The sequence below is a fragment of the Pristis pectinata genome, chromosome 25, assembly GCF_009764475.1.
Source record: "Pristis pectinata isolate sPriPec2 chromosome 25, sPriPec2.1.pri, whole genome shotgun sequence".
NCBI lineage: Eukaryota > Metazoa > Chordata > Chondrichthyes > Rhinopristiformes > Pristidae > Pristis > Pristis pectinata.
The window spans coordinates 15,497,152-15,523,935 of record NC_067429.1 but is presented as its reverse complement, the minus strand read 5'-3'; the positions used below and the strand labels follow the sequence as shown (position 1 = coordinate 15,523,935).

At 43.4% G+C, this 26,784-nt stretch overlaps 1 protein-coding gene across 1 annotated transcript; it reads right to left on the bottom strand.

Moving 5' to 3' along the window:
- Positions 1-5,095: 5,095 nt before the first annotated feature.
- Positions 5,096-25,630, bottom strand: LOC127582825 (cyclin-dependent kinase 6-like). Its single transcript, XM_052038391.1, has 7 exons — positions 25,410-25,630; positions 21,825-21,960; positions 19,218-19,385; positions 16,221-16,330; positions 14,367-14,417; positions 12,163-12,298; positions 5,096-5,185 (listed from the first exon to the last, which is right to left on the bottom strand). Exons 1-7 carry the CDS (start codon positions 25,628-25,630, stop codon positions 5,096-5,098), a joined length of 912 nt encoding a protein of 303 aa, XP_051894351.1.
- Positions 25,631-26,784: the final 1,154 nt, after the last annotated feature.

Genomic DNA, 26,784 nt, shown 5'->3' with positions numbered 1-26,784 from the left:
CGTTATAAATTTATAATCAATTTTCATTTCTCTTTAAAAATTTTTAAATATTCATCTGAGAAAATCATAATCTGAATAAGTGCAGTTAGTATTTTTGCTTAGTAAAATGACAAGATATTAAAAACAGCTTTTCATTTCATGGAGCAGGGTATATAACTACCTAGAAATTAGATAGCTTTGTGTACAGTGATCCATTGTTTCCAAAATAAATGTGAATGAAACCAGAACTGTCTTCATAGAATGTTGAGATCCACGATTGTCAGTCTGGGTTCTCAGTGCATCAGCTGTATGGAAAACTATTCCAACTGTATGTCCTACACATCTGGATGCCACTTGTGGCACTTTCCATTGCGCTGGAGTGGTCCCTCCTGTCTGCAGGCTACATCTGCACAGGCAAGCTTCTAAAGACACCTGCGGAGCTTCCTTCTGTTCAACCTAAAGGAGAACTCCTTGAGCAGGTCCTAGCCCAGTGCTGGGAACTCGAGACAGGTTCAAGTTATTTACCTCCTGGCTCTCCTTTGACTGCACTACACCAATCCCTCACGAGCTCATGACCCTCACCCAACCCCATGCTTACCTTGTTCCCTGTGCTTCCAACTGCATGTTCTCCACCCCCACCTGTCACTAGCTGCTGACCCTTGACCTAGCTTCTCCCACCTCTGGACCTATGACCTTCTGACCAGAGGCCTCCCTTCCTTACCACTTCCCAGGCCAGGCTCTGGATATAATTGATTCCTTAGGAAACTTTGCACTGAGGCAGCACACAAAGGCCTCACTTCATACAACTCAGTCGTGCCCAACGCTAGGGCCTTGGGCAAGATTAACTTTCATGTAAGCAGGCCCAACACTAAAGCTGTCATTAGTCTATAGTCAGTGCGGTGACCATTTAATGGGAAGAGGCAACATTTTCAGGGCATTTCACAACAGGAATAGTTTGTAAATTATTGTCAGGTTTTCAAGATTACATTGGACAAGACTGCAAAACAGCCCAACCCTTGGAGAGGCAGGGAATGACTGAATTTAAATTGGCATCCCTGTTATTCAGAAGCTACTGCCTGTTTGATGGTGGTAAGTGCTGACGGCTTTGTAGTAATTACTATCCAAAATTTGCCTCATACCCAGGGCACAAAGTCAAGTAGAACGTAAATACAAAACAGAAAATTAGGGAGTGAGATGAGAGGGAAGGGACAGAAGATTAACAATTGTTAGCTTTGATTAAAATTGTTTAAACATTCTTGTAGTTAGGAGATATTTTTGAAAATAAAAAGTGCCTCTTTATTAAGACAATGGAAGTATTAATTTCATCATTACCCAAATATGTAGACCCAGAAAACGGCTATTTCTCTAGATTTTCTGAGAACATAAGGGTTGAATATAAATTGCTAATCTGAAAGCTTATTTTTAAAATAGGCTATCCATGAATTGGAAAATCTGAATAATATTTCAGAGTTGATTCTTACTAAATTCTGATGAATCAGAATGATCTTCTGCCAAACCCAGTAGTTTCTCAGCCAAAATGCACAGGAACAACCCATTATGTTTTGGCATTGTTCAATGATAAAAAAGCAATCATTTCTTACCTGGTTTGTTTTGATGATAATTTCCACCTTGTACATTAACTCCAACAGATAAGAATCACAACAATAATTTCATTCAATAAGTCAACTACACCACCTTAAAATGTTGCTCTCTGTTGCATCAGCCATGGTTTATCCTTGAGGCATCTGAGATACTTGATAATAAAACAATCCTTAAACTTATTCAACACACAAAGGAGCTGGAGGAACTCAGTGTGTTAGGCAGAATCTATGGAGGGAAATGGACAGTCGATGTTTCAGGTCAAGACTCTTCATCAGGACCGGAAAGGAAAAGGGGAGATAGTCAGTATAAAATGGTGGTGGGAGGGGGTGGAGCAAGAGCTGGCAGGTGATGGGTGGATCCAGGTGAGGGGGGTGGTAGGCAGGTGAGGGAGGGGGAGAGTGGGAATGATGTCAGAAGCTGGGAGGTGATAGGTGGTAGTAACAAAGGGCTGAAGCAGATGGAATCTGAGAGGACAGTGGACCACGGAATAAAGGAGTGAGGAAGGGAAGTGGTGGGAGGAATGTGTGGGTGATGGGCAGGTTGAGAGGGCAGGGGAGGGGAAAGAGATGGGGTAATGGGACTGGTGGTATTTTCTTCTGTCATTGAGATGCTAGCAGGGCTGAATTCATTGGCCGCCCTGGTTATCGGTAGGATGACAAGTCGCCTTTAAACCACTCGACCCTTCAGTTTATGGTTCTGTCTGCTTCCCGTTGTGGTATCTTCAGATACAAACACACCATTCAACCTGCTCAATAGTCAGTCTGAGGTATTCCTGTCCCTTTTTATAGACTTGGCTCTAGTGTGGCTTTATAAAATCTTCAATGCAAAATGATTGCCTGTCTTTAAAAGTATGACTCTTCCAGTCCATTCACTGTCATAACACATAACTTTCAAATGCAGTCAAGAGTTTAGCTGCCAAGAAAAATAAATGCAGATCAAATTACTCTTTCATGTATCTTTTACAAGTTTATTTGAAGTTACTTTCTAGCATAAAATTGTTTAGAAAACATCTAAGAACAAAAAGTTGTATATTCCAAGTAAACATTGCAATACGTCAACACATTTTCACATATGCACCTCTAAAGAAAGCACAAAGTCTGTTTACGATTATTAAATGTATCCTCCGAATTAATGGACTCCAAAGCCACCCTGTGACAGTGTGTGAGAAATCCTAAATGACCTCAATATGTGAACTGGAAAGTTTTAAGTTGTGGGAAGTGATTTCAGGGCCTGATCAAAAGGAACCAGGGTAGAAAAGGGGATATGATTTTGAACTGCTCTGTGAACAGAGCAAAACACTGAAGTGGTCAGCATGAATACATTTGCAGAAGCCATACTTACTAACACTATATTAGCATCGTTCCATCTTCTTTCAGCTTCTGTAGGAAACCTATGTATTTTGTTAGTTGTTCTAAAGGATGCAAACCTTTTTGAACCTTTCAACCATCGAACATTCTGAGGTTAATTTACCACCAAGCAAGGGTAACCCTGGAAACTTGCTGGTTTCTTGGATGTGAAATTACAAAGGTGACAATGGAACAGAATGAATGTGGAATGTTAGGCGGGTATCAATGGCCTTTGACAAGCTCTGCCTGAAACGCCCAGTATACTTCCACCTTCTACAAATATCTTCATTCAGCATACAGTATATCTATACAAAGCCACCTAACACATCCCTCAGCCCCTCCCTGTTCACCGTTGATGATCTGTGAGGTCATTTATTAAACAATCCAAGATATCTTTATTAGTCACATGTACATCGAAACACAGTGTTTCACATCTTTTGCGTAGAATGTTCTGGGGGCAGCCTGCAGTCTGCTACCTTTAAGAGTCAATAAGCTGGAATATTTTCCCCCATACTTACAGAGCTTGTCATTATGGTGATTTTACTGATATCCAAGAGGGAATGTTTTTCATTTTCTTCCCCTCTTTCTTGAGGTTGGGCTGTTGAGCACCCAATGAGACTACAATGAGATCGGTTAATGTGGGTCAAAGCAATGTATTGGATGTGTAATCTTCCTACTTTCAAGGACTCAGTCTCACACAAAGCTTTTTGCTTAAGTATTTTACGTGAGCACATTTTGAAACTTACGCGCAGAATAATATTTTCCACTTTTACTGAACATTCTTCCAACTTCCTCTTATTTTTATCAAGAATCTTTCAGGTAGATTTAAACCATACTTGGCTGTGTCACGGTCATTGATTTGGGGAAGCAATCTCCAGCCAAGACCACAAAAGGCAAAAGAAATTAGTACATCACGAAGAAAAACAATCCTTGCACAGCTCAAGGGGGAGTGTGGCTGCAGCGTCAAACACAGGTGCCCCAACTGCAACATCTATTATGTGTCTGATTGCACTGAGCTTTAAATGTTAAATTCTCTCCCACAAAGGGCACCTAGCAGCACTGATCAAGAACAATTTCACTGTCTGATGTAGTCTATCATTCTAATGGCAGTGTACTGTTTCAGGCCCTAACACGCAGAGTAAGGGATGAGCTGGCATTGGAGGATCTTATGTTGCACTCATTACAGATTTATGGCAATTGTTGTCATATATCGTGGCTTTGCCTGTACTTATTTTCACAAAATGTTCATCAATGGCTTACTTGTAGATCCTGTTTAAGTGGTTTTAACTGAATGGAGAATTAATGAACAAAGAATGGAAACGATGGCAGCTTGGAAGTGAAGATTAATCATATTTATTTATGATTACATTTTTCATTTGTTTACTGAAATTGTTCACTTTCCCCACATTTAAGTGTGCTTAAAACTTGTCTTTCAGTAATGTTTTACTGTTGATCAGTTATTGACCCATGTTCTTTAAGTCTCTACAACAAGTCTCATGTCTATTCCTCCATCATCCACTTGCGACCAAAGGCTCATTGTCAGAGTAAAAACCTGCTCCCGTCACCGGTGAGTCAGCTGCTAGTTGTGACTCACTAGTAACAAGAAAAAACTACCTGTGTCTCTTCAGATGATCATGCAACACTCAAAGGTGAACAAGCATGGTGGTTTAACAATAACAAAACATTCTGGGCTAGAAATTCATCTTTAGTAACATGTGGAAAATATGATAACATTAGAATCTTGAACTCCACTTCCAATTTTTTTTCCATGGATCAAATTGAATGTTTAATGCATGTGACCAAGAATGAATTTCTGCCTCGATGTCTGGCGTTTTAACTCTGAATCACAAATAAACCTAAAAGTTAAAAACTCAAAACATCTGGGTTTTCTTCAGATTAATTCCTTCTTCCTCATCGAAAGAAAAAGAAAAGTGACACTTGATTTTCTGAGGTGCCATTCACTATTTAAGTGTGTCCCAAAGTGTTTCACAGCCAATCAAGTCCTTCTGAAGTGTTGGAGCATGGGGAACAACTTCGGTGTCCACGGATTGAGCTCACTGTCATTCTTCTCCCTGTGATTTCTGTAGCCAGTGTGGTTTTTAATCAGAGGGGTGTGCCTCTTCTCAGTCCAATACAGGGCGTTCTTTTGTTCACACGTGAATGCAGTCCTAAAAATGTTCCGGCGTGTCCCTGAAATATGGATGGGCAAGAGCCTCGTAGGTGGAAGTCCTTTGGTCTGGACTAAAGCGCAGGCACTTCTGAAAAAAAAAAGCACAATTAATTCAACCCACTTGGAAAAATCAAGAGGATAAAACTGACATATCTTGAGCATGGGCAAAACCAATAATCATTTCTCTCATAAGGTCGATATACAACATAATTTGGGATCACAGGTAACAAAATATTAAATATGTGTGTGGTATGTTTTGGAGCTCAATGGAGAGGAAGGTCTGGTGCCTTTTGTGTCAACAAAGCAAGTACCACTGGGCTACAGTCATTGTTGCACAGATAAGTGTGGTCGCTAAATTGTAACACAGCAAGATCCCACAAGCAGCAATCCCTGTCTGTAAGGAGTTCGTACGTTCTCCCCGTGTCTGCGTGGATTTCCTCTGGGTGCTCTGGTTTCCTCCCACATTCCAAAGACGTACGGGTTAGGAAGTTGTAGGCATGCTATGTTGGCGCTGGAAGTGTGGCAACACTTGTGGGCTGCCCCCAGAACACTCTATGCAAAGGATACATTTCACTGTGTGTTTCGATGTACGTGTGACTAATAAAGATATCTTATCTTATCAGATGACCAGTTGATTTGGTTGAGGTACAAAAGCTGTTTGCTATAGTGCCATGAGATCTATTAAGGCTGCTTACAATGGTTTCCCATCTAAACAATTTTTCTTAAGAAGGGCATCTCAAACACATTTCCCTTTGGCTTAAATTATGTGCCAAGGCCTCAGAGTGTACATTTTGTCTCATTGGGAGGTGAGGGTGGGCCACATATAGGTGATAGAATTCCTAGTGTCCATAAGCCTGTCTGACTGCAGGACCAGTCATGATTGGAAGTAACTCACTTATTACAACAGAGAAGGAGGCCATTCCACCCATTAGGTCTATGCCAGCTCCTTGCAGATCAATCCCATCAGCCCTATTCCCCCCCCTTATCTCCCCTGTAAGCCAGCCACTTGTTCTCTCTCACTTGCCAACCAATTCCCCTTTGATTTTTTTTGCCACTTAGCTACACTAGGGAAACTTACAGTCGCCACTTAATCTACCAGCATATCTTTGGGATGCGAGAGGGAACCAGAGCAGCTGAAGGTCACAGGTAGTACATGCAAACTCCACACAGACAGTAGCCAGGGTCTGAATTGAACTCAGGTCCCTGGGGCTGTGAGGTAGCAGTTGAACACAATCTTTGAGAGCTGGGAATTTTAATGGAGATTGTAATGGTGCAAATTGCATTACATCTAGTGGAAGAGATGGAGTTAATGGCGAGGTGATTAGCTTTTCCTCTTGGGAGACTTGGGAGTTCAGAAATTGTAAACTTTTCCAGAAATTTTGGATTAGTTTACTAATGTGCATTTCTACCACTGTAATCTTTCTTACTGAGCAAATCTTAAATCTTTGGAAAACCCTAATCCTACAGCAGCAGGACATTCCAATAATGAGCGGTTTTAATCGCCATTTGACCCCTGGCCAACTCCATAAAATGAGGCCTGCCGCGTGTGGTAAAAACGTTAAAACCTGATAGCCAGTTGGAAACGGGAGCATAAAAAGAGCCAAGTTTCGTGATCAACAGGAAACAGATGTTTACTTACTGAAGAGAAATCCAGAACTCTCTGCCTCTGGTGTCTTACTTCGAAATTTGTCCCAGTCCGGCCCAACCCCAACACCAACACCAACCGGAACTAGAAGCAGGCTTGCACTGAACGGCTCCTGAAGGTTTCTCTGCCCTTCAATATCATGGCTGCTTCTGCCTTAAGTCCATTTCTCAGCCCTATCCTTGTATCCATTGATTTCCCCTATTGTTCAAAGTTGATCTGGGCCCTGGATGCCCTCAAGGAAATCTAGATTTGCAGCTCTCGAAGAAGCTTTTGCTCATCTCAGTCCAACAGGGCCCATCTCTTATTATGTGACTATAGATGGAAGCCTGGGACAGATCCTGAAGGTGGAGAGGCCTGACCCACATGTGTCAACAGGCCTGAAGCTTACAAACTCTCTGTACTTTAAAAACAAATGTCAAGGGCTAAGTTTGATTTTAGTATCTATTTCACAGAGTCATAAGTGGGCCCTTTGGGCCACCAAGCCCATACAGATCTATTTGCTTGTCTACACTGATTCCATTTGCCTGCTGTGCCTTGTTTACTTAAGTGTCTAAATGCCTCTTAAACACAGTGATCGTTTCTGACAAACACAGCAACTGTAAAGATTTCCATCTTGAAGATATCTTTATTAGTCACATGTACATCGAAACACACAGTGAAATGCATCTTTTGCGTAGCGTGTTCTGGGCAGCCCGCAAGTGTCGCCACGCTTCTGGCGCCAACAGAGCATGCCCACAACTTCCTAACCCGTATGTCTTCGGAATGTGGGAGGAAACCGGAGCAGCTGGAGGAAACCCACGCAGACACGGGGAGAATGTAAGAACTCCTTACAGACAGCGGCCGGAATTGAACCCAGATCGCTAACACTCTTTATATTATCTAAAGACTACCTTTGGCAGGTACTGGAATGACTCAGGATTTAGTATGTTTCAATACCATCCTCTCTCCAGTTTCTAGGTTTGAAAGGATGGAGCCAATCTGCTCAATCTTTCCCCATAAAAGAATCTATTTATCTCGGGAATCAATGATTAGCTTCCCTTTGGGGACTGTAAATTTCTTCCATTAATGTTTATACCAGAATGGTGCAATATTCCTCACACTACACAGAACAGTACAGCACAGGGACAGGTCCTTTGGTCCACAGGATGCCAATCTAACCTAATTCCATCCGCCAGTACATGGTCTGTATCCCTCCAATCCCTGTCAGTTTGTGTGTCTGTCTAAAGAAACAAACACTACTATCATATCTGTTTCCACCATCACCCCTGGCAGCCCATTCCAGGCACCCACCACTCACTGTGTAAAAAAAACTTGCCCTGCACATCTCTTTTAAACTTCCCTCCTCTCACCTTAAATGCATGCCCTCTGGTATTTGACCTTTCCACCCTGGGAGGAAGACTATCTACTCCATCCGTGCCTCTCAACTTTATCAACTTCTATCAGGTTGCACCTCAGCCTCCGACACTCCAGAGTGTGTCCAGCCTCTCCTTACAGCTAATACACTCCAACCTAGTGAATGTCTTCTGCACCCTCTCCAAAGCCTCCACATCCTTCCTATAATGTGGTGACCAGAAGTGCACAATACTTCAAATGTGACCTAACTAAAGCTTTACACAGCTGCAAGTGACTTCCCGACTTCTACACTCAATGCCCCGACCAATGAAGGCAAGGCAGCCATGCCATACTCTTTCTTTACCACCCTATCCATTGGTGTTGCCACTTTCAGGGAGCTATGGATTGGCACCCCAAGAACCTTCTGTACATCAGTGCTCTTCAGGCTCCTGCCATTTACTGTATACTTTACCATTGCTTTTGATCTTCCAAAGTATAACATCTCACAATTGTCCAGATTAGACTCCACCTGCCATTTCTCCACCCAAATTTCCAACTGATCTATACCCTGCTACATCCGTTGGCAACCTTCCTCACTATCCACAATTCTACCGATTCTCATGTTGTCTGCAAACTGACTAATCAGACCACCTGCATTTTCATCCAGATCACTTTAATATATCACAAACAACAGAGATCCCAGCACTGGTCCCTGCGGAACACCACTGGTCATCGACCTCCAGTCAGGAAAACACCTTGTCTCCACTACCCTCTGTCATCTATGACCAAGCCAATTTTGCATTCGACTTACCAACTCATTGTGGATCCTATGTGACTTATCCTTCTAGATCTTGTCAAATCTTTACTAAGGTTCATGTGGCCAACATCCACTGCCCTTCGTCACTTCCTCAAAAAACTCAAATGTGTGAGAAAGGTTCTCCCCCACACTCCCCACTGAAGTACAACAGGAACAAGTGGAAATCTTTAGTTGCTGACGACACAGTTATTAGGAAGCAAATTTAGAAATAGCATTATTTTTTGATCAAATGCATACAATCTATTCAACGGTTTCACTGACAGGTCCAAACACCTCATGCTGTTACTGCCTGGGGTCTGGAATACACTGCTAGAGGCAGACACTGAGGTACATTCCATTTTGGCATTCAAAAGAGAAATGGAGAAGTACTTGAATGGAAAGAGTTTGCTGAGGGATGGAGTGTGGGACTATTTGAATTGCTCTTGCGGACAGCTGGTATGGAAGTGATGGGCCAAGTGGTCCTTTCCTGTGTAATCTTTCTGCAATTTTCTACAGTTGCTTGTGATGATTGCTTTCACTGTGTTCCTAGTGTTTCATCTCCTGAATCTCCTTACAATGCAGGATGGAGCCCTGGATTCAAGGGTTAACTTGCTAGTTTATTACAGAGGCTGAAATATGGCTGACTGCCTCAGAAGGAGAGAGTCATGCACGCTCCCAAGCCTGGGTGCGGAGTGTTGACCACCAGGATCTGCCTACAGTGACACATTATTCACATGTCACCAACTGCCTGTCTTGGTCTATCTACGTAGAGAACACGGCCAAGAAAGTGCACCATCGCCTCTACTTCCTCAGGAGGCTAAAGAAATTCGGCACGTCCCAGTTGACCCTCACCAATTTTTATAGAAAGCATCCTATCTGGATGCATCACAGCTTGGTGTGGCAACTGCTCTGCCCGAGACTGCAACAAACTACAGGGAGTTGTGGACACAGCTCAGCGCATCACAGAAACCAGTCTCCCCTCCATGGACTCTGTCTTCTTCCTTGGTAGCCAACATAATCAAAGACCCCACCCACCCCAGACATTCTCTCTTCTCCCCCCTCCTATTGAGCAGAAGGTACAAAAGCCTGAAAGCACATACCACCAGGCTCCAGGGCAGCTTCTACCCCACTGTTATAAGACTATTGAATGGTTCCCTTGTATGATAAGATGGACTCTTGACCTCACGAACTACCTTGTCATGGCCTTGCATCTTATTGTCTGCCTGCACTGCACTTTCTCTGTAACAGTAACACTATATTCTGCATTCTGTTATTACTTTTCCCTTGTTCTGCCTCGATGTACTGATGTGATGAAATAATCTGTATGGATGGCATTCAAAACAAAGATTTTCTCTAGACCTCAGAACCATGTGACAATAATAAACTGATTTACCAATTTACATTTAGGGAGCAGCACGGTAGCGTAGCGGTTAGCGTAATGCTATTACAGTGCCAGCAACCTTCTGGTCGCTGTCTGTAAGGAGTTTGTACGTTCTCCCCGCCTCTGCGTAGGTTTCCTCCGGGTGCTCCGGTTTCCTCCCACATTCCAAAGACGTACGGGTTAGGAAGTTGTGGGCATGCTGTGTTGGCGCCGGAAGTGTGGCGACACTTGCGGGCTGCCCCCAGAACACTCTACGCAAAAGATGCATTTCACTGTGTGTTTCGATGTACATGTGACTAATAAAGATATCTTGTCTTATCTTATCTAAACAGCCCATTATCCTGTCATCAAGTTAACATTACCATGTGGAGCGTGTAACCCCCAATCCCGTTTTTGGTCTGTCATCAGTTCCAGGGAAAATCCTGGCAATCGGATGGAGTGTTTCAGTTATGAGGAGAGACCGGTGAAGTTGGGTTTGTTTTCCTTTGAATGGAGGAGCTGAGGGGGAACCCGATACAGGTACACAAAATAATGAGAGGCACACACAGGGTAGATAGGTAGGTAGATAGATACCTTTGCTTCCTCAAAGCAGAGGTATCTAAAACTGGAAGGCATATGTTTAGGGTAAGGGGTGAGAGGCCTAGAAAAGATCTGAGGAAGAATTTTTTCACCCAGGGGATGGTTGGAATCTGCCTGAGAGGGTGATGGAAACAGAGATCGTCACAACATTTATGAAGTAACTGGACGAGCACTTGGATCACCAAGACACAGAAGGCTACATACCAAGTGCTGGTAAAGGGATTAATATAGATGGGTTCTCGATGGTCAGCATGAACATGGTGGGCCGAAGGGCCTGTTTCGATGGAGCTGGATGGCAAGGAGACCATGAGGAAGCTGCCCTGTAACTTACTGCACCCTGATCCAATGTGTCATATCTAAGGCAGCCAGCGATTTTGCAGAGGAAAATCTGGTCCCACTGCATCCTTCAGTGACGTAATCCATTTTGTGACTATTTCTTTTATGGTCAACAACGTTATAAATTACAATGACAGGGAAATGAGAGGGAAGTTTGCAGTGGATTGCTCAAAGGGTAATGTGGCTCAATGGGGCCCTCCAGTGTCTAAATAGGATATTGCAGCACCAAATCAACCTTGCAAAAAGCCTGATGACTTCATCATTTCAACAGTGCTCGATTTTTCGCCAGTGTCGCTTCAAAAGATGTCTCTTCCTCTCCCACACAAACTGACCTTCAATGTATTCAATTCATCATATGATGCTGATTGATTCTGACAAAGGCTCAGTACACTGGATTAATTCTGTTCACGTACCAAAATATAATAAAATGTTGGTATTAATTCTAGTTAGGGTGACTTAACCAGCTGGGGATGGGGAATTCAATGGAATGTGAGTGGTTTGCAAAGCACCCAAACTACTTCTGCAGCATAAGAAACATTTCAAGGCACTTCACAGCGGAAAAGAAATAATGGCATTGTTAGAGATTTAGAGAATGGGATCAAACAGCTGGTGGAAAACTGAATTTCAGGAGGTACAGCTCTTGGCTATAGTAAGGTAGTATAGTATATGGGAATGAATAACTACCTGGGGTTGAAATGCCTGAGAAGGAATACAACAACTGGGGCTGTGGCACTATGACAGTCGAAGTCCAGTAAATATAAACACAAGGAACCCAAAAATCCCTTCTAATCCAGTCAAAAGCAACAGAATGCTCAAGTAAATCATGCCAGGAAGGGTGAAGACAAAAGATTCTGCAGATGCTGGGATCTGGAACTAAAAAAAGAGAACCCTGGAAGAACTCAGCAGGTCAAGCAGCATCCGTGGAGGCAAAAGGTGCAAGTCTACATTTCGGATCAAGACGCTGCACCAGGACCCGGTTTAAACACTCAAACTCACAAGTAGTAGGTCTTTGCCCAGTGAATCAATCCGCGGTAATAAATCTTCAATAGGCTTCACCAGCCTGGGAGTGAAAGAGTTGTAGGGCAGTGGGGCATTTGGAGGCCATTCCTCTTCAGCCGGAAGACCAAGAGCACTGAAAAGACAAGGCCAAGGTTACTCCAAGAACTAGTAGCTCATTAAATATTAAACACTCTGTAACAGTGTGCTAGTGGACAATCCAAAGACAGATGCTCCTTGAATTGTTTTCGTGCTGAATTCACGCACTGCAAATGCACAACCCCCATCTACTGCCTGCCTCCCACCTTAGCCTAAGTGCCCAATGCACTCTGGTGTTTGTCTCTGCCAGTGCACAACTGAGCACTTTTACTTTAATCTCTCGGCAAAGAACGTGACTCAGTTGTAACTCTGCCATCTGTTGACATCAGGAGCAGCAGAATCTGGGAGGAGCCTGTGGTTTGGTGTCTCTGTCAGTAATTCTGGTGATTTAATTGAGGGTCAACTGCATGTCCACCCACAGAAATAAATGAGGAAATTTGCCCTGCGCTACTTGCATTTTTAAATGCAACAATGCACCTATGAAGCACATGCAACCTCTGTTCCCACACCACATATTCCAGGTGACTTGATTTTGGGATTCACAGAAATGGATGTTGCATTTTTGGTTTGGACCTACAAACCCACTGGCTCGGGCATCCTTCATCCTGCAGGAGTCCAGGGATGTGACTTCCACATGAGAAAATACACCACAGAAATTTAAAACACCACCCGCCATTTTAGTGCTCAATACTAGGGATCGGCAGCAGCATAGCTCAGTGAGATTTCAGTCACATCAATAACTGTACTGTTGAAGTAACAAAGGAAATTTCAACAAGTAGCAGGTAGACGGGATGGTGAGGAAGGCTTTTGGCACACTGGCCTTCATCAGTCAGGGCACTGAGTATAGAAGTTGGGATGTTATATTGCAGTTACACAAGACGTTGGTGAGGCTGCATTTGAAATATTGTGTCCAGTTTTGGTCACCCTGCTATAGGAAATTTGCCATTAGGCTGGAAAGAGTGCAGAGAGATTTACAAGGACGTTGCTAGGACTCGGAAGACTGAGTTATGGAGAGTGGTTGAGCAGATTGGGACTTTTTTCATTGGAGCGCAGAATAAGCGGTGATCTTATAGAGGTGTATAAAATCATGAGGGGCATAAATAGGGTCAATCTTTTCTCGGGATTGGAGAATCAAGAACTAGAGGGCCTAGGTTTAAGGTGAGAGGGGAGAGATTTAATAAGAACCTGAAGGGCAACTTTTTCACCCAGAGGGTGATCAGTATATGGAATGAGCTGCCAGAGGAAGTGACTGAGGCAGGTACTTCAACAACATTTAAGATATATTTGGATAAGTACGTGGATAGGAGAGGTCTAGAGGGAAATGGGCCAAACACAGGCAAATGGGAATCTTGGCCGGCATGGACCAGTTGGGCCGAAGGGCCTGTTTCTGTGCTGTATGACTCCATCATTTGGAAAGGAAGAATTTTGCATTCACATAGCACCTTTCATGACTTCAGGATGCCCCTCTGAAGTATGATAATGTGGGAAACTACACAAACTATTAACAAACAAAGTCCTACACCCAGTAAGGTACTAATAACCAGACTTTTTTGGTGATGCTACTCAAGAATAAATACCTCAGCTTTCTAGGAGACAGAGCCAGAATACCTTTCATCGAGGGCCCTCAGTTTAATGCTTCAGAAAAAAAACAGCACAGTACTACCTGGACGGTCAGATTTCTTGTGCTCAAGCTGTTGGAGTGGGACTTAAACCCATAAATAAAGAGAAGCTGTCAGCATCTCTCTGGAGGCAAGACAGGTTCATGTTTTAGGCTAGGAGCCTTTGTTCAACTGTGATCAAAGAACCTCTGTTAAATGAAATTTACCACAATGGCAAAAATGAAAAAGTGCACAATAGAATTGTTGCACTTTACGATCACACAGTCCAGTATATCTATAAAAGTGCAGTCCAATTAACTTCCACACCCCAAATATTTCCTACTAACCTGAGTAACTAGTTGAGGGTTACTACAAGTCGACAGCACTACATATAATCAAAGGGGAAATGAGAAAACCCCACCAACAATTTGCTTGTTAGATTTCATTTGGCAAGGGTTCTAAAAAGATAAAATTGTTCAGAATCTGTACACTAGCCCTGGTACTTACTCAAATATTTTTTGAAGCTGATTAATATCTGAAATTCCACAAAGGAAGGGTCTAAAAATAGAAAAAGAAGTCAAATGATCCTCTCACTGTTAGATTTTCAGCTCTAGAGATATTAAAACACATCTTTCCATGCATCTCAACACCATCAATTCCCTGAGTAATAATTGAGCGTTCACTGCTCTCTGCACTGTCATCTCATTTAGAGCACACCATGTAATTTATTTCTTCGAACTATGCTTTATCTTTCACCTCTGTTATCCACTCAGCAGTTAATCTTTTTTTAAGAATTGGATGCTCTGCTTGACAGCAGAATTCCAAAGGCTTGATTTCCACTCACTACTGCAGTGTTAATCTGCTGTTAAGAGCACCATCATGGTCTAGATTCTGCTGGTGTAACGATGGCTAAACTAACTGTCAGTGTCTGCCGTCAATACACTGCAAAACTGACAGCAGCTTCTGGACTCTACACAAACATGGTTAAACAAGAATATCCTGAAGCTGCTGTCCATAGTTCCCTGCTCGTCCTCCCCCCTCAACCTGTCCCCACACAGTTCACCGTCCCTTGCAGCAATTCAGCAATTAATGAAAATTTCACCTTCTCACAAATAATTCTCACTGTAAGATGCTTGAAAATTTGCTTTTATGTAAAAGATGTGAATTTTTAATTGTATATTAGGCATAATTTCAGTTTGGTAAACTCTCAGATCTTAAACAGAATTATGTGCATGGATTATAGTTCTCTCACATAAATATTTCAAAATATAAAGGATTTAACGTATTCTTTTCTTCAGTTTCTACCTCAGTGTCGTATGTATTCAAATCTTCTGAATGCAGTAAAAGTTTAACATTTTGTTAAGGATCCCGCTTTTTTCTTTCTGGTTTGCGGTCTGTGAGAAACATTCAATGAGATTGGCTGTTCAGCCTACTGAACGACCACAGTAGCTGGAAAACCAGTGATCCTCTGCAGTGGATTCCTGACAGCAGTAGGGTCTTTCCACAGGGATCACCAGAGCTACATCGGCAGATGTGTCTGGCATCCGTGACTGCAATCACCATCAACTGCAAAATCCAGGCCTTTTGGAACTTTTATTCTTTAATAAGAAACTGTGGCTGGATTTATTTTCAAGCAAACCCTCTGGGAAATGAGATGTGAATAGTTCAACTTCTTTGCCTTACAATCGGAGAAATTAGCTCCACGATAGTGCTATGCACAAATTCAGGTTTCACAGAATTAGGAATCATCTCCCTAAAACACTGAGCTATATTTCTTTTCCTGCTCTGAAAGAGCAGAGAGTGGGACGAGGGGAGCGGATAAGGGTTGGTGCTTGGGAATGGTTGTATCACATGGGATTACAGTGCAGAATGAGGTTCCAATGTGGGACTCATTAAGTTAAGGTGGTGGACAATGATGTTACATGTAGATTGTGGTATGCTAGATAATTTAGTTGTGGTACAACAGAGAACAAAGTGAAATGGCTTTACAATTTGGCATAGAATGAGGTTACAATAAGACAGAAAACTGATCAAGTTGTGGGAGGGACTACATGATTTCTTATTTATCTAAGGCTGGGTTATGTAATGTTATGGCAGAGAATGGGGCTGTCCAGTGTTCCAAAATGGCAAAGGTTGAGGTTATGATACAAGGGGGAATGCAGTTACAGACGGTCATATATGACAGAACTACTGTGAGAATGGGCCTTCGTAAGCACCACCCACCTAGGGTGGGAAGGTCATGAGGGTCTGTACATAACATAATAAAAGTCTTTAAAGCATCAGTGTTATTATACAGCGTTAAGTTCTCGAAGAAACAACTCTAATTCTGGTCTAACTCCCCATATCTGTTAGTCAGCTTACCTCAGTTGGAGGATTTCAGCAAAAATGCAGCCTGCACTCCAGATGTCGACAGCTGCTGTGTAGCGTGAATACAAAAGGACTTCTGGAGCCCGGTACCACAGCGTAACAACCTAAACAAGAGGCTGTTGGTTAGAAATACTCGACTGCAAAATAGGCTCTGAAAGTTTATGCGTGTTTTTGTTGACCTATTCCTGCACAGGATATGGGTGTCACCCCGGTGTCCATTAAGCTGGTGTTGCTGAGCTACCCTGAGGCGCCACTGTGTGGTGAAGATACATCCACTGCCCTGGCAGTGGGAAGGTGCAGGGTTTTCAGTCAATGATGATGAGGGCAGAACATCACATATGCCCAAGTTGGCAAAGTGTGTGAGTTACAGAGGAAGATGGTGGTGTTTCCATGTCCCTGCCTCCCTACCCTAGGCAGTATGTATTCTCCTATAAGAGAGGTGACCATTCAGTCCACTGAGTCTATGCTGGCTCTCAGAGCAATCCCATCCATCACATTCTCCACTTATTGCTTTGTACCCTATTGTATCTCACCTGTCTATCAACTCCCATTGATTCTCCTCCACCCAGAAGTAATCAATTAACCTATCATCACTTGCTAACTCTTGCTCCACCTCTTCCCCTCACCTCTTTAAACTGGCTATCTCCCTTCTATCTTCCAATCCAAAGGAAGGGTCTTAATCCAAAATACTGACTGTCCATTTCCCTCCACAGATGCTGCCTGACCTGCTGAGTTCCTCCAGCAGTTTGTTTGTTGCTCCAGATTCCAGCATCTCGTCTTTCTCAGTGTAACCAACCAACCTGCATGACCTTGGGTTGTGGGAGGAAACCCAAACACCCGGGGAAACCCACGTGGTCACAGGAAGAACATGCAAACTCCACACAGACAGTAGTGGAGGTCAGGACTGAACCCGGGGTCACCGGCACTACCTGCGTTACAGGCTTCTCAGAGTCTGTGGAAGGAGCATTAAATGGCCATTGTGCTCACATGCCTGCGGCCAGTAACTTCAGAGGTCCAAGATGTTGGGCAATACTGAATATGTCTTATACAAGGTCTTCCCTTCACATACTGTGCCAGTGCAGAGTGACCAGAAGATAGCAGGCAGGTTCAGGCCCTGTGAAGAAGAGCTGTGGGTCCAAAGCAGGTTGAGGCAAGGTTCATCAGCAGGAGTTTGGTGGAGCCTACAAGTGTCCCTTGGTAGTGGGTCGGTGCCACTGACTGATGGACTGGGGGGGGGGGGGGGGGTGTCAAGTGATAAGTGCATCTTTTACTGGGGGGACAGGAAGATTGGTGCTCAGGAATGGTTGCATCAGATACATGTGTTGGATTCCTGGCGTTGGTCTGGGACCTGCTCAGCGTAGTCCTCTCTTAGTCGGTTGAGTGATCAACAATTGACACGCTTTGGGTCAATGCAATATAATTTCACCACGCATGTCCATCATGGAAAATGGCCCATTTACCCAAAGGCATTTCCCCAGGTGAAGGTGCCTTGAGGAGCAGCAGTGCAATCATTTTGTGGCCTGGGAAATGTCCACGCTGCAAACACTGGGAAAAGGCAACTCCACCTGACTGAATTTTAATCACATCAGCTTCCTTCTGGGCTTGTGAGGGGGATGTCACCAGTACACTGGGCCCTCATCATTCACTGCCTTACTTTCTGTGGATCCAAGGTGAGCCGTGTCTTACTGGGATTGTTGGTAAATATTATATATTCCTCCAGGACCCTCCCCTGTGGTGTCTGGTGAATCCTGTTTACTATGAGATGGATTGCTTTTGATGTCTTGTGCTGGGCAGGTAGTGTCCTGAGTCAGGGTCAGGAACATTGGAGGGGCGAGGGGGAATCAAAGTCAAAATCGAGTTTATTGTCATATAAACAAGTATGTGTATGCACAGGTGCAATGACAAACTTACTTGCAGCAGCATCACAGGCATCAAATACACAACATTCACAAGAGAAACATAAATTAACTATAAATTATACACTTTTTACAAGAAAGAACACAACTAGAACCAAATAATAAGTCCATTGTAGTGTAAAGTGATCAAAATGGTCATGGTGTTGCTATACTGAGGTAGTGATTAGGGTTGTGCAGGTTGGTTCAAGAACCAAATGGTTGAAGGGAAGTAGCTGTTCTTGAACCTGGTGGTGTTGCACTTCAGGCTTCTGTACCTCCTGCCCGATGGTAGCTGCAAGAAGATGGCATGGCCTGGATGATGGGAATTTTTGATATTATTGCCATCTTGAGGCAGCGGCTCCTGTAGATACTACAGATGGTGGGGAGGGATGTGCCCATGATATATTGGGCTGAGTCCACTACTCCCTGCAGCTTCTTACGTTCCTGTGCATTGGAATTGCCGTACCAGACCATGATGCAACCAGTCAGGATACTTTCAACATTATATCTGCAGAAGTTTGTTAAACTGTTCGTGACAGGCTGAATCTCCTTATCCTTAAAACTTGAGTAGGCTTGACGATGGAGCCAGGGGCCGCAGAACGGGCTGCGTATGTGGCTGGAGCCGGGATCAGGGGCTCCGGGGAAGGGGGGTGTGTGTGTGTGTGTGTGTGTGCGTGCGTGCATGCATGTGTGTGTAACTAGGGTTGGGGTCCTGAGCAAGGTGAGAAGCTGAACCTTACATAGAAGCTGTTATACTGTATCCATGGAGAAGTTGACCACTGTACATAGAAGATGTTCTATCCATGGAGAGGTTGACCACTGTATGTCATTGCAGCCTTAGTGTCACTGTCAGCAACTTTACTGATGTCCACATGTTTTGTTATTTGCAGGAGGTCTGTGCCCTGATCCCTTGCGAATACCAAGGACTTGGTGTAGTCATGTGCTTCAACCAGTTCACAGCACAAATCAGCATTCTCTCAATGCCTCATGTTTTCGGAGTGGAATCCAAACTAACTTCCCAGAGCTTCACAGGGTCTTGTGTGTCAGGCACCAGCAAAACCACACCACAGAACGAGAGAACAGTCTAAAGACTTACCACAGGCGTCAGAGCCATGTTGAAGCTGTACACTCGTGCCAGACCAAAGTCTGCCAACTTCACCTGGCCGCTGCTTGAAACCAGAATGTTCTGTGGCTTCAAATCTCGGTGTACCACACGGTTTGAATGGAGAAAATCTAAGCCTCTAAAGAGCTGATGTATCATATCCTAAATGCAAAATGGGACAATGTTAAAATCAGGTTTAGGAAAAATATTACTCTGCATTTCCTCAATTCATGTAGAAATTTACACACCAGCATCTTTCTGACTGTTCATGTGTCAGACGTTAATAATTATTCACTGAGGTTTTTACTTTAATGAGAACTCAGTCAATGCAGCTTTGAGTGGCAGTGTGGTGGCTCCTGGCACTTATCCAATCTCTGGTTATTAGAACAGTACAGCACAGGAACTGGCCCCTTCAGCCCACAATGTTGTGCCAAACTAATTAACCTAGTAATTAAATGCCTAACTGAAGTAATCCCTTCTGCCTGCACAATGTCCATGTCCCTCCATTCTCTGCACATTCTTGTGCCTCTCTAAGAGCCTCTTAGGCATCCCTATCATATCTGCCTCCACCACCACCCCTGGCAGCGCATTCCAGGCACCCACCACTCTCTTGGTAAAAAACTTGCCCTGCACATCTCCTCTGAATTTATCCCCCTCTCACCTTAAACGCAAGCCCTCCAGTATTAGACATTTCGACCCTGAGAAAAAGGTACCGGCTGCTGGATACTTGCTGGATTAATCTTCACCATTTCACAGACTGTCCCCTACTACGTGTCTGAGCCGCACTGGATGATCAGCATTTCCAACCGAGATCACAGAACATCTGAAGAGATGGGGAACGTGTATTGTGGTGGCTGGTCATGCTTGTGTCCAAGGAGTAAAGGGAACCTACTTATGTTGGTTCCCAGTACCAGGCTAGGCTCTGCTCAGGGATGTCCCCTTTAAACTGGTTGTGAGTGACCAATGACAGACATACTTTGGATCCATGCGATTTAACTGCCTGAAAATTCCTGGTCTCCTGCCTGAGAATTCCTCTACAACACTGGTGAGGTTGGCCTTTGAGCGCTGTGTGCGGTTCTGGTTGCCACACTATTGGAAGGATGTGATTGTGCTGGAGAGAGCACAGGGGAGGTCCACCAGGACATTGCCTGGATTGCAGGACTTTGGCTATAGGGAGAGATTAGATAAGCTGGGTGTGCTTTCCTTAGAGCGAAGGAGGCTGAGGGGTGACATGATAGAGTATATAAGATTATTAGAAGCATAAGTATGGTAGACGGTCAAAATCTTTTTTCCATGGTAATGTTATCAAAAACAAGAGGGCATAGGTTTAATTGGAATTGGATTGTTATTGTCACGTGCACCGAGGTACAGTGAAAAACCTGTATACCATTCATACAGATCAATTCATTACACAGTGCATTGAGGTAGTACAGGGTAAAACAATTAAAAAAAAGCAGAATAAAGTGCAACAGCTACAGAGAAAGTGCAGTGCAGGTAGACAATAAGGTGCAAGGTCATAGCGAGGTAGATTGTGAGGTCAGGAGTCCATCTTATTGTACTGGGGAACCATTCAATAGCCTTATAACAGCGAGATAGAAGCTGTCCTTGAGCCTGGTGGCAAGTGCTTTCAGGCTTTTGTATCTTCTGCACGATGGGAGAGGGGAGAAGAGAGAATGTCCCAGGTGTGTGCGGTTTTTGACTATGCTGGCTACTTCACCGAGGCAGCGAGAAGTATAGACAGAGTCCATGGAGGGGAGGCTGGTTTCGGTGATGTGCTGGGCTGTGTCCACAACTCTCTGCAGTTTCTTGCGGTCACAGGAAGAGTAGTTGCTATACCAAGCCATGATGCATCCAGATAAGATGCATTCCATGGTGCATCGATAAAAATTGGTGAGGGTCAAAGGGGACATGCCAAATTTCTTTAGCCTCCTGAGGAAGTAGAGGGGCTAAGATGAGGTGATTTTTTTTTACACAGAGTGTGGTTGATATTTGGAAATATGCTGCCAGAGGAGGTGGAGGAATCAGATACAATTACTGTGTTTAAGAGGCATTTAGACAGACACTTAAATAGGCAAAGCAAAGAAGGATGTGGTCCTAATACAGGAAAATGGGTATAGTGTAAATGGACAAAATGGTCGGCATGGCCATGGTAGGCTGAAGGGCCAGTTCCTTTGCTGTATAACTCCATGACTAACACAGAAAATGCCTAATTTGTGCAAATGCAATTCATGGCAACAACTGACTAGTAAATTTCGAGACTTAAAAGGTAGTGATCCATGACTCAGGAAATCAGGGCAATCCTCACTATTCTCCCAAAGTACAACACCAGAGATCTCCAAGTACCTGAAGCGGCACTCCAGCACCCCAATGGATCTCTCGATGGATGGACCTGGTTGACTGAGGATGTGAAAGGCATCATCAGTTGGTCATTACTGAAGCTAAATGGGCCACACTTGGGAGGGAGAGGGGGAGGGCAGTACATCCAACAGTATGGGATGCATTTACTGCCGATTATCACTGCTTGACCATTTTACACAGTCTTCCAATACACAAGGACTCTGGGTTGAGAAAACTGTTCCAAATCCACGAATACCGACTTACCTTTACTTTGTTACGAGGAAGCCCTGGCTCCTGAACTTTTGCAAGGAAAACTGATAAATCCTGTTCAATCAGTTCAAACACTAGCGTCAGTTTCATTGTCTGATCCGTCTGGTGACCAAGCTCGACATCAAACAACCTGAATAACAAGAGGGAGAGTCTTCAATACAGCAAAACTTGATTTCGTCTCATTTTGTTTGGACACTGAAGCGTGATGCGATATACATAAGGCATCATGTACATACAAGTTGTTCCTTGTAATAATGGCACAGTGTAAGCTTTAGGTAACAGACGTTTAAACATGCTGATCGAATGCAGATGTTGTCTAGAAATGAACCATTAAAGCTAGAAATATAGTTGTGTTATGAACCAATTGTTAAACCTATCTTAGGGAGTACTCTCACTTATTCAGCTCTGTTGTAAGGAAATGGCACAGGGTCTCAGCCAGTGGAGCTGTTACTCCACAGCTCCAGCGATCCAGGTTCGATCCTGACCGCCAGTGCTGTCTGTGTGGGATCTGCACGTCCTTCCTGTGACAATGTGGATTTCATCCCACATCCCTCAGCCATGTGGTTGGTATGTTAACTGGCCACTGTAAATTGTCGCTGGCGTGTAGTGGGTAATAAAATACGGAGTTGATGGGAATGTGAGAAGAATAAAATGGGACTAGTGTAGGATTAGTGTTAATGGGTGCTTGATGGGCAAAAGGTCTGTTTGACTCTAAGAAATAAGGATTAAATTTTACACTTAATTTTTAGCACAGACCTCTGCATCCCATAAGCAGTTCCTCTCACCCATCCATCTCACCCTATCATAACATCCTAACATTTCCTTAAGTGCTTTTCCGTCTTCTGCAGAAGTCTTAGCTTACTGTTGAACTCACACATTGATGAAAAAGCTCTTGATATGCTGCTGAGATCAGAGTTGTACAAAATGAATTGGATCTGTCACTACCAAAATTTCAAGATTCTTTTGCTGATCACATGCTGGCCAGATTAATGGGGCAGTATCATGCAAGCCTCGAACGAGGGCTGAACACGTGCTGGTAAAGTTTAACCAACATCTGCTCCAAATTATTGAAATAAAGTAGGCTTTGTGCCTGCTTCACCAGTCAGTAAGATCATGTCATTCCCTGCACCTTAAGTCCAATTTCCTGCCTGATCCCCACATCTGGAATTCCTTAGTGTTCACAAATCTACTGATTTTAGCCTTGGATATATTCAATGATCACGGCTCGCTGGAGAGCAAAGAAGTTTCTCTTCAAACCAAAATGGCCAATTCCTTATCTGGACTAGGCCTGTCGTTCAATACTCTCCATCCGAGAGACACTAACTCCTGTCAGAAATCTATATAGCTCGGTGTGATTATCTTTCACTCTTCTGAACTCCAGGGTGATGGATGTCACCACAGAACAATGAATGAGGTTTATTCTGAATCCTTCCCAAGGAATGTGCCTCCATTTCTTTTGATTTGGTAACTGGAAAAACTCAAAAATGGGATATTTCTACGTAAACTGTGAAGACTGGGCAGAGATTCAGATTAAGAATTCAAGTTGTGGAAAAACAATTTCTTTGCATTATGAAGCACAGTCAAATAAAAATCAAAATGATTCTAACTAACCTTCATGCACCCACAGTCAATTTAAAATGAGAAATTTCAAAGAAGTTAACTTCTATCCCCTGAACTAATAAAACATGCCCTTTTTACAATATATAATAAAACTGCAATAATCTGGCACCTTCAGGACTTTGAAGTGCCAGACTAACAGATTTTCAGAACTATTGGACTTTACTTCCGATAATAAAACAACACTTTTAATTCACCTTTTTTAAAAGTATAATAGCATAATAATTTCCAGTGAACCCACAAGAGTTCAAAGGGAGCATAGTAAACAGGACCTGGTGTGTGCAAAGGGAGCATGGAACCAGGGTCCTGGTGAATTTAGAAGCCTGGGAACTGGGGCCTCAGTGAGTTTAAAGGGAGTGTACGAACCAGAACCCCAGTGACTTTAAAGGAAGTAAGGGAAAGAGAGCCCCGATGAGTTGATGTCCCTAGGGTAGGGATATGTTCGGCACAGCTTTGTGGGCCGAAGGGCCTGAATTGTGCTGTAGTTTTTCTATGTTCTATGTTTCCATGAGTTTAAAGGGAGCGTGGTAATGGGGCCCTGGTGTGTTTATAGTGACCGGAGGAACGGGGACCCAGTGTACTCAAAGTGAGCATGGGACTGAGGATTCAGTGAGCCACTTGCCAAACCATCGGGATTTCCCATCAATGGAATTGTGGAATATTGGCATTTTGCTGCATTTGGATGGTGGAATTGAAGAAATTATTTTCCTGAAACATCAGGGGCAGTTGAGAGAAGGTTCACCAGTTTGATCCCTGGGGTGAAAGTGTTGTTCTTTGAACAGCTTGAGTCTATATTTGTTAGAGAGTGAGAGGTGACCCTGTTGAAATATATGAAATTCTGAGGGGCTTAACAGAGTTGATGGTGAGAGATGCAGATTTTTGGACTACAGGGGAATCAAGAGTAATGGGGAACAGGCAAAAAAAATGGAACTGAGCCAAGATTAGATCACCCTCAATCTTACTGAATGGTGGAGAAGGCATGAGGGACCTACGCCTGTTTCTATTTCTTATGTTCTAAGTGAAATACGAGGGATGATGACCCAATGGGTACCTAGCAGTAATGCATGCTTAATTTAAACACATCGAGGCCCATTTCCTGTGCTCCCTTTAAACTCACGTCTGCTTCCACTCCCTTTAAAATCATTGGGTCTGTTTCAACACTCCCTTCAAACTCACTGGGACTCTGCTTCCTGCACTCCTTTTAAGCTCACCATACCCCATTTTCCGTGCTCCCTTTAAATTCACCAGAATCCTGGTTCCATGCTCCTTTTGAACACACTGGGGCCCTGATTCCTGTGGTCCCTTTGAACTCAGTGGGTTTATGGCCTCCTGGCTCCGCTCATTAGGACTATATTGTTCCTTCGGCATCACAGGGTCTGAACTCTGGAATTGTCTCCCCGTCAGCCTTGTGGCCGTACCTTCAGCAGAAGGACTTCACTGGTCCATCTCCATCTTCTCAAGGGACACTTAGGGATGGGAGATAAATGCTGATCTTGTAAGCCACAAGTTCATCCCCAGAAGATGGAAAGTCACTACTGCAGTGCTGGCATCCTAAATTCACACAACAAGCTCTCATAAACTGTACAGCAACAATGTGTGTAGTGGTGCTGGCAAGTATACAAATAATAGGTTTAATATCTCATTTTAATACCTCTGAAAATGTAGCACACCTTCAGTACTACAGTGGATTATCCATCTTGATTTAGTGCTCCCATTTCTGAGTTGGGACTTGAAACAATCACTTTCTAACAGAGGCAGGGATTCTACCCACTGGTTCACTGCTGACACTTCCACCAACTTCATCGCTCAAAAAGCACTCCTGACTGGTTGATAAATGCTCGCTGTGGCCTGCAAGTCTGACTATTCCATCTTGCTGCTCAAAAAGGGGTGCATTAATATTAGCAGTAGGGGAATAAAACAGGAAAGAAAGTCAGAAAGGATTCAGTATGTTAGTAATCTTACCTGATGATGTTTGGATGGTCAAAGAGTTCTAATTGTTTTAACCAGGCCACTTCTCGAATGACAATGAAAGGGATCCCCTCTGGCGTTCTTGGAACCGCTATTCTTTTCAGAGCCACACATTTCCCGTTATTTTCCAGGTCTCTCGCCTTGTACACTTTTCCGTAAGCTCCTTCCCCAATAGCAGCCAGGAGCTCATATCGTACAGAATGACTGTTCTCCATTCTTAACTGGTAATTAGTCGAAGAGCTCTATGTCACCACCTGACGTAAACAAACCTCATTATCAGTGAAATCCAAAGCCACATCCAACTCGCCATTCAAATCTTTGAAAATGTTTTGGAACAACAATGAAGTATTTAGTGGAATCAGGTATTTTACATAAAGACTATCAAAAAGTAGCTTTTGCCTCTTAAAGCTGTAGCTGTAAGATAGCCAAAAAATGAGGACTCATACAAACTAAGAGGTGAAAATCCATAGTGAAACATGTATAAACCAATAATAAACCAATACCAATTGACACTGAACTTCTAAAGATAGGAAACACATGAAATCTGTTTTACTCAATTGATTGTTTTTATTTACGAGAGTTGTCAATCTTTGGTAAGATTCCTGAATCGCCCCCAGTCTCAGCAGTGAACTGCTGTAAACACACTATCTCAGAACCAAGGCAGTGTCATCAAGTCCAGAGCAGAAATGTTCCTCAACCTGCTCCATTAAGTCTCTTTGATCCCCAACTCCACTCAGCTTGGTTTGAACACGAACAAGCCATAGACACTGCAACATGAGGGTTCAGCAATTCAAGGAGTGCTGTCAACAACTGCAAAGTCTGACAACTGCCAGCTGGAGACAGAGAACCAAGCTGCTGATGAAGATACAAGAGGTGGTGTCTTTTCAGGGTTTATCAGTGTTCCAAGACAGTGTTCTCAAATAACAGGCACCAACTAGGTTCAAAGTCTCAGTTTAATCACCTCTGAAAAAAGCAGTATGCCATCATTTAATTTTAATTTAGGCCTTATGTTTGCAAAACTTACAACCACACATTCTAGGTATGTAATGCTTGTGTAGGTTAAAAGATAGTGCTACCATGGAGTTCACTAGACTACCAGCAAAGTGAATTTTCTCTCATAAAATTATATGGGGAAAGAGTGAACTAGATGGTTTCTTTTCCCTGTATTTAATGTGGATAATCTGATTAATATCATGAATTTAAGAAGGATTGGGAAAGCTAGATACCAAGAAATTGTTCCCCTTGCAGGCAAGAACAAAAATTGGGTCATATTAAACTGGAAAGAAGATTTACAAGAATGTTGCCAGTTACAGGGAGAGGCTGGACAGCTTAGGACTTCTTTCCTTGGAGCGTAGGAGACTGAGGTGTG

Excerpts from the sequence above, each read along its gene's own strand:
- LOC127582825 (XM_052038391.1), bottom strand. The coding sequence starts at position 25,630 with ATGGAGAACAGTCATTCTGTACGATATGAGCTCCTGGCTGCTATTGGG. Across the intron at positions 21,961-25,409 it reads GACCATCCAAACATCATCAG|GTTGTTTGATGTCGAGCTTG; the intron begins GTAAGATTACTA and ends CTTGTTATTCAG. Across the intron at positions 12,299-14,366 it reads CAGCTTCAAAAAATATTTGA|TGCTCTTGGTCTTCCGGCTG; the intron begins GTAAGTACCAGG and ends TTGTCTTTTCAG.